This window comes from Hetaerina americana, unplaced genomic scaffold, assembly GCF_022747635.1.
Source record: "Hetaerina americana unplaced genomic scaffold, ioHetAmer1.1.p SCAF_24, whole genome shotgun sequence".
Taxonomy (NCBI): domain Eukaryota; kingdom Metazoa; phylum Arthropoda; class Insecta; order Odonata; family Calopterygidae; genus Hetaerina; species Hetaerina americana.
Window position 1 is genome coordinate 7,777,495 of NW_027286808.1, and position 8,621 is coordinate 7,786,115.

The following is an 8,621-nucleotide window of genomic DNA, read 5'->3' on the forward strand; positions in this document are numbered from 1 at the left end:
CTTCAATGACCACGTTTCCACGCCGTACATAGCTAAGCTCCATATCAAAGTTTTTATGAGTCTTTTCTTAACATCCTTACTCAAGATCCCCTGATTACTAGGTGGAAAATTGTAATAGTCATCATCCTGTTATTTACTTAACCCGCATGCTCAGTTTGGGACACTTGCCTAGGAAAGGTATTTGAACAACCTAAGGAAGTTCAATGCATATAATTGGAGGAAGGAATTCGACTTAAGGTATAGTGAAGGTAGAAAAAAAACTACTATGCACTGAGATATGTAATATAGTTGAGGAATTCCAACAGTAAATTTCGTCTATTAGTTCAGAGGTCTTGGTGTCGGCCAACGATGGGTTGATGACCAATGCTGTCATCAGGACCCTGAGAAATAAGTACCGGTATAATTTATTGGAACCAATTCCCCCAGGAAACAGCTAAACATGCTAACCTGATCCATCATCTGTACTCAGCCCATTTTGTTTTTCATTCTTTTGTTGTAACTACAAGAGCACTGACAATCAGAACTAATGCATTGAAATTGAGCATCACCTTGTGTGGTATGTATTGGTCCTGGCTAACTGAAAGTTACTAGAAATAGGACGCCAATACCAAAATGAAGGTGCTTTAAAATCTGCGGACATGGGTTAATTCACACAAATATGAATGATGCCATAACTCAGTATTTATCTAGATGTTTTCACTAATGCAATCTTGTTGAAGTAAAAACTTGAACACACAAGAAACAAACCGGGCACTCCATTATTCAACAATTTACTGTATACATATATCAAGAATCTAGATACTATCACATTTTGCAATAGACAACTATGCCTATCAGTGTAACTACAGAAATTCAGCTACAACTCTAAAGAGGCATCAATTCTTTAAGGGGATAAAAGTTTATTATATTGCATTGCCTCAATTTGCTTACATAGTGTGCTCGCAAAATAGCCAATGGCTGAAATTTGTAACAAAAATTAACATTGCAAATTGCAATCTTTGTGGTTTTAAGGCACCATGACAGCTTAAGACCTAACCTCACAATTACTCATGTTTGCTATCTTGTCCCAATCTGAACAAACTCTGTCCAATGTGGAAGTGATGACGATTCTATATTCCTATGATCCAGTTGGTCTAACAAACATTCAACTTCTATTAAAACCGGATAGCATGCTGCCCACACAGCTTTTCAAGTTCCAGTAATACATTCATGAAAAAGTAATTTAGATTTTATTTCCAATTCAAGAAACAATGTATACATACTCATAAACTCATGGATACAACGTTTAGTTTATGGGCAAGACTAATTTCAGCAAAAACTGGGTGGAAATTATGTAAGGTCACAAAAAATTCACCTCTCCAAACATAACTCAGCAGATCTCTTCATAGACAACCAAAATGGCAAAACCGTGCACTTCCATACTTCAAAATGCTAAAAATACAGTATAGTCCTTAAATTAAGCCTTTTGCACAGCATAAAAAACAACAGTTTCATGTTTAAATGAGGTGTCCGGGAAGAGAAATAGTAGCTTCAAATGCATTCCATTCATGATCCCTAATGCCTCTTCATATACAGGATTACATTTCTCATTATATGAGCCATTAAAATATGCTAATTTAGTGAGGAAGCATGACAAATAACATGAGCTACAGAAAAATCTAACTATACCAAATTAGTCTGCTGCAGTATCTTCAATTGCCACTTTTTGAATTAACAAGTTACACATTTTCCGAAAAAAATTCTTGATTCACCGCATATAAAAATAGGAAATGGCTTTATCAGTCATGCACACATGTATTAGATCAAACCATTCATACACTGCACACAACAGGTGAATCAAAACGCACTCATGCTAAGACCAATCTCATTTTCTCTTCCAATAAATATCAACCCCTAGAGTGACCATGTTATCCAATGCAAGCCATAATTAAGAAAATGAAAGTAATGCTTTAACACTCGGCAATCAACAATAATTTTGCATACGGGTAACAAATTGCAGTGGAAACACAGTTTTCTCTCTTCAAGAATACCCTACAAGTCTTCATCGTCTTCTGGCAGTGCAGTTTCCTGTGCCTCCTACAAAGGAAAGAAGCATTAGATTTCTCGATTTTTAACAGATTAAATGTAAAACACGAGCCAAAAGAATATCCAGTTACCCTTAGGTCCTTCTCGATTTGTTGCTGCCACGAGGGATCCATTGTAACTTCAGGGGGTAGGAGGGCTGGCATGGCTACAAATTCTAAGTTTGCATCACCAATTAGTTTCCTTGCAAGCCAAAGGAAGGGCTTTTCGAAGTTGTAGTTGCTCTTGGCACTAATGTCATAGTACTGCAAAAATATAATCATTAGATAGATCGCAAAATATTCACCAGATGAATTTATCAAGGCTGTCAGATTAGAGGACTGATTTCAACAGTGACATCGGGGGTGAAATTATTACAGAAAAAACTTTTCTAAAACGGCAAAATATTAGGTTTACCTGAAGATTCTTCTTTCGGTGAAACACAATGGTTTTGGCTTTAACTTTCCTGTCCTTGATATCAACTTTGTTTCCACAGAGAACGATTGGTATATTTTCACAAACTCGTACCAAATCTCTGTGCCAGTTGGGTACATTCTTGTACGTAACTCTCGATGTTACATCAAACATAATTATGGCACTTTGACCCTACGAAGAGCAAAACAAAATTACACAGGAATCGGTCCAAAGCAAATTGAAGAAGAAATACCAAAAAACATGTATATCTACCTGGATATAATAGCCATCTCTCAGGCCACCGAATTTTTCTTGTCCAGCAGTATCCCATACATTAAACCTTATGGCCCCTCTATTAGTATGGAATACTAGAGGGTGAACTTCAACACCTAAAGTGGCAACATACTTCTTTTCGAATTCTCCAGTCTTATGCCGCTTCACAAAAGTAGTTTTACCCGTGCCACCATCACCCACGAGCACGCATTTAAAAGTAGGCATATCTTGTTCCGCAGCCATTATGCAGTTTTACCTGATAAAGGATGAAGTATCAATTAGCTTCGAATGAAAAATTTAAGTAAAGGTATAAACGTCACTTCTTAACATCGCAGAACCTAAGTTTAAAAAAGTTATATCAATCCAACCATTCAACTGTGATATAAAACAGTGACCTACATCACTTGGACCGACTTGAAATTATGCTTCAAAAGGAAACACTTTTGAACGGTTAGCACAAGGAATAAATAGGAAGAACTGCTTAGTAAAAGTACATAGGACAATTATTTAGCCTAATAAGAGTTTTACTCGGGGAAAGACATGGGTTTACAATAAAAAGCTTCTGGAATGTACGGAAATGGCGCCTTTTCTAGATACAAAGGAAAATCGTTCCATCACACCGGCATTAGAGTATTCAAATAATGCTAGACATCAATGAACACATTCTGGTTACTTGAAAATAATAGCTACTAACACACGGAAAGTTTAACAAGCATTAGCTATTTAACTAGAGCCCGATGAACATGCTAATTCTGGATTTATTTTTGCTTACCGGTGTATTGCTAGGTTTCAGAATGGCGTTCACCTTCGAGGAGGCGGAAGTAACGAATTTTATGGCAAGTCGTTATTTTCAAATTTTATAATAATGGTTAGATAAGTAAAAAATTCAGCTAAAAATTTTTAAAATAAAATTTATAATTTTATGGTTTAAATTTTTGATCGATTCAAAGCTAAACTATAATTTCAAAACAGTAAAGAAAATTTTACGACTACATGACGTCATGAGCAAAGACCGTCTTTCAGTACTGCAGGAGCAGCGATATCGTATACGTATCGATTTTTACGATCGTAGTCTGTTTCATTAGTTTTCGTGTCGTCTATGACAAAATTAGTGAATGGGATTTTTATTTAACCCAAAACGATTTGCCGTTTCGTGAACTATAAAGCCAAAAGATGACGAAGGATAGATTAGCAGCCTTAAAAGCGGTGAGTGAATATTACCCTTGAATTTCGTCTACAGCCGCGGCCTATCCCCCCTGGTTGTTCATACTCATCGATGGTGGGGAATGTAATTTAAGGTTTCTTGTCCGGTGAAGTTTTTGTTAATATCACTGTAAATATATTGAGGTGATTTGAAAGATATCCAGACGTTAATTGGTGTCTTCATAAATTGTCTTCAATTGATTTTGGTGAAGATAGCTACCGTTCAAGCCATAATTCGGCCTCTGAATCCCGGACTTCGGTAAAGTAGAAATGTTTTTTCACGTACCAGAAAACTACAGTTCACTGTCGTTTACAATTGTTCTATTGTGATAATTTTATGCTTGAATTTTCCTTATATATCTTAATGTGACATTTTCCATATCATGTTATCGTTCATTTTCACTGATTCCCCTTGATGTATTCCCATTTCTCATCATTATTATATTGTTCCGCGCAAACCTGTGTATTTTTAATTGTTTTTTACACGTAGACTTAGTGACTGTTTTTAGTGGAATGATTGTCACGTTAATTTTTCATTTCATACATGTTCTATTATTGTTAATTTCAAGTAATTGCAATGATATTTGAAAGTTTTGCCCAATGTGGCGTTTAATCCAAATGTTGGACTACCATATATTAGTTCCTGCGTTTCTCTCGTTGAATATCATTGCTAAATATATATCGTAGCCGGGCCGCCCACGGGCGCTTACTCTAAAAAATATGTCTCTCATGTAAATTATTTTTTAATGCTAGGATGTTTTTTATTCGATAGGCACAAAGCGATGACGATGATGTGGGTCCTGACGATGTGGCTGTCAATGTTGATGGGCGAGATGGATTCATGGATGAGTTCTTTGCTGAAGTGAGTATTATATTGTTATTATTATGCAGGAAACCCACTCGATTTGACTGGTGGCGATTGAGAGAATTGTATATCGTTATTACATACTTAATATAAGTTGGTTGGACATTTTTTGAAGTGATAATTTGGTAGAATCGATGGTGTAATTATTTTTCAGATCATTGATATTTAATGTTCATGTACTTGATGATTCAGGCATTAACTCAAGTTCAAATATATTTACTTTTTGTTTTAATTTTCTTGATTGTTATTAAACTTCTTTTTCTGTAAGCTACTGTTGCAATCATTTAGGTTTCTCATTTGAACTTAATCACATCACATTCTTACTCATATGATTAAGTAGCATATGATTCAAAATCTAACTCTCCAATATACTGATTCTCTATATCTTTTATAATTCATGTATATAAAATATATGACCCTACCTTATGCTGAGACCGAGCAAACCTTGCCAAAGCTATTATTACCCTGTAGAGAGGGAAATCATTCCTAAAATCATCCAGTGGGTAACCTGGTGTTCAGAGGTTTCTATTTTTCATTCGGTTAGTAAATGCTGTTACTTTGTGGTGTGCATAAACATTTTACTGTCGTTCAATTTACCAAAAGCATCAATTTAAATGCAGTAATCTGAATGAGATTAAATATACTCATTCCTCTGATTGCTGATACTTATTAAAGTTGACTTGGTGAGAAAGAAAAGCTACTCACCAACTTTTTTGTCCAGTGTACTTGGCATCTGTTGATTCAGTCTGTTGAAAGGTCTTTTCATCAGCAACAATTCTCTATATATCTCTACCATCCAATCCTATACCTTTAATAGGTTGAAATCTATTTTATGCTTAAATAAAGAACATGAAAATTGAGATTTGGTATATTTGTTCCTTTTTTTGTGAGACCCTTTCATGTTTTATGAATAAATCTGGTGCTTCAGAGACAGGTTCCAATTGTAAGTTTGTGTAGGATGCCCTTGGGTGTTAAAATAAGAACATGCAATCACAGTCTTTGGGTCAGATGAATTCCCACTTAATAAATATTTTTTATTCCCTGAACTGAATGGTCATGGATATATAGTACTACAGAGTTGACTATCTAATTTTCATCTATAGAAAGGCTTTAAGAATGACTTTTATTACCATTATCTATCATTTTATATGTTGCATTTTCATTATTTTCGAGTCATTGTAATTATATTTACTAGCCATTCATACGCCCCATTAACCATAGTCACCTGTAGGTAAACCATGGTGATGAGTGTTTTGAAAAATTTGTTAAATACATAAAGAAGGGAAGGACAATGGTATGACATAGTAAACTTTGACATTCATATTTAATTACCAAGAATTACCCAGCTTTTCAACGAATGCAGAAGAAAATTATAGGTGATATATAGTGTGAATAGTACACTCATAGGTGATAGGGAGGCCTCTTATCTACTTAAATTTTTACATGTCAAGGTGAACCTGCATGGATCTGTTTTCCATTGCCACTTAGCAAGTGTTAGTTTTTTCATTTCTGATGAAATGAATCCTAAGTGCGATGTGTTCAAATATATTTTATGGGGTGGAGAAGTGAGAATGATGAACATAATGGTATTAAAAGTTGATTGCTTGAAATAAATCCTTCCTTCCCTATTACAGACAGTGCCTTTGAATTTAATACATGATACACATTAATCAGTTGTACTTGAACTTATCTTATGTACTAAATCATTATAAACATTCTAAAACTCTTAACTAGTTTTCATTCGTTTGACATTACTTTTAGTTGAGTTGATTTTCTAACTTAATTTATTAGCTGCAAAAAATTAGTTTACCCTAGTGATTGTAAAAGGTAGCCATCTCCATGGATTGGCTTTAACTGCTTTCAGTGTTGAGATCTTTTATTGGACGCCGGTGGGTGTCCATATCATTTTTATAATATCCCTGTGCCCTAGGTGTTGCCTGGAGAGCACTTGGTGTGCTGTATGCTTTCCTTAGATAGGGTCCAAGTTTAGTAGTCTTTTCTTCAGATGGTGAATTGATTTGTGAAACCTTCCTGTTTGGATTACATTCTCTCTCATGCCATGTTTATATTAAGACTCTTCTCATTAGAAATTTCTATATTTTAACCTATCCAAAATGATGATTATGGATCTCACGTTCTATTATAATAACTACATAAAAAGGAGTGAGTTTCCCATAAAATGTTTGCTTTTGGAATGACATTTCTGTCCAGTGTGTGTCGTTTCTTGCACATGTATACCTGTGGGAAGAGTGGTAATGAAGTACAACTGGTATGAGAGTTAACTAATGTAATGGTAACATGCTCACTTAACCATCATTTCCTGCTGTTGGGTTAAAAATTATTGCCATTTCATTGGTTTATGGTGGGACTAATGTTTCTTTATGGTAAATTGTACTTAAAAGAAAATATCCTAATAATCCCATCACAATAAATCTTTATTTAAAAGAATTATTGAAAACGAGTTTTTTACTTGAAACTGAGGAGTGCAGAAAGCAATTTTGTGGTTGAAGCCCTTGGCCTTCTTAGTCAATCTGAAGTTGGCATTTTTGGTCTTCTTGTTGATACTCATTAGAAAGATAATGTTGACCAAATATATTTCTTATGGTATGATCAAGATAATTTAATATTAAAAAAAATCCAATGGGGATTAATCAGGTAACTTGACGTTGGGATTAACATGATCTATAATTTTCTTTTGAATGCTCTTACTAGCTATTTCTTCACAAAGAATAATGTTCATGAGATGTGTGTTTAGACATTTCAAGTCTTCTATTTTTATTCACAAACTCAATTCAAGTTGGAATTGATTAATTTGGCCTACAATTTTGTATACATTTTATTGAATAAATTTTATATATTTATGAAAAAAATTGTGGATTGGACTGAGCAAGGAAATAGCCTGTAAATTGATAACATTTACAGTGGGAAAAGATATTAATGTACTCTTAAGCTGAGTAAGCAGACATGTTGTGATTGTTTAAAGTAATCAACTTTTCATTGGACCTTATTTTAACAAATATTGAACATAAAAATTGAAATTGAAAAACTATTAAGTGCCAGCAAACATTTTAGTTGATAAACATCATTATTTGCAGTCACATTCAGGCCTAGTTAACTGGCATGATAATGCAGCTGATACAGAGGCTGGTATTAACCAATCCAGGTTATTCACAAACATAAATACAGAGGCCCCACTCGTGATATCCATATTCACCATGCGTGTTAGGTGTGCAGCAAACTGTAATTAAGACTGGACAATGATGATGTGACATATTGAGCAAACCACATAGGGATAGGGGTTATTTACTTGTCCATTTGCTGCCCAAATAATATCTAACATTTACTGAATACATTCTGAAAAAACCCAGGCGCTTTCTTTTTAACATAGCAATGGATTTCATAGAAAGTTTTTAAAGTTGGGAGACGATGCATCACATGTATGTTAATGTGAAATGAGTCTTCACTTGTTCATCTTCATTGTCTTTTTTGAGAGATGGTATTGAGAATAACGGAGAAAGTAAAATGGGCAGGAAGGGAAAAAATTGATATTCTGCATGGTATGGAGGAAATGAGGCTTTTTATGGGAGGCGTACGATAAATCAAATGGAAATAACAATTTTGATTGTTTTGGAATATTTTAAATATCCTCTAATTAGAGTTTACATGTTCTACTAATTTTAGAAGAGACAGGGTTGTTGGGAGAAATTAATAGGCTACAATGAAAGGCATGGGAAAATAAATGTGAATAGTTTTTGTGAAGGTTTTTGTGCTATTTGGATCTTTAAGGCTGGATTTTGGGATATGT

At 34.4% G+C, this 8,621-nt stretch overlaps 1 protein-coding gene across 1 annotated transcript; it reads right to left on the reverse strand.

The window, feature by feature from the left end:
* Positions 1-1,212: 1,212 nt before the first annotated feature.
* Ran (RAN, member RAS oncogene family) lies at positions 1,213-3,567 on the reverse strand. Its single transcript, XM_071586644.1, has 5 exons — positions 3,521-3,567; positions 2,749-3,004; positions 2,479-2,667; positions 2,157-2,327; positions 1,213-2,076 (listed from the first exon to the last, which is right to left on the reverse strand). Exons 2-5 carry the CDS (start codon positions 2,989-2,991, stop codon positions 2,032-2,034), a joined length of 648 nt encoding a protein of 215 aa, XP_071442745.1. The 5' UTR covers positions 2,992-3,004; positions 3,521-3,567; the 3' UTR covers positions 1,213-2,031.
* Positions 3,568-8,621: the final 5,054 nt, after the last annotated feature.

Excerpts from the sequence above, each read along its gene's own strand:
- Ran (XM_071586644.1), bottom strand. The coding sequence starts at position 2,991 with ATGGCTGCGGAACAAGATATGCCTACTTTTAAATGCGTGCTCGTGGGT. Across the intron at positions 2,668-2,748 it reads GAGATGGCTATTATATCCAG|GGTCAAAGTGCCATAATTAT; the intron begins GTAGATATACAT and ends TGCTCTTCGTAG. Across the intron at positions 2,328-2,478 it reads ACCGAAAGAAGAATCTTCAG|TACTATGACATTAGTGCCAA; the intron begins GTAAACCTAATA and ends ATATTTTTGCAG.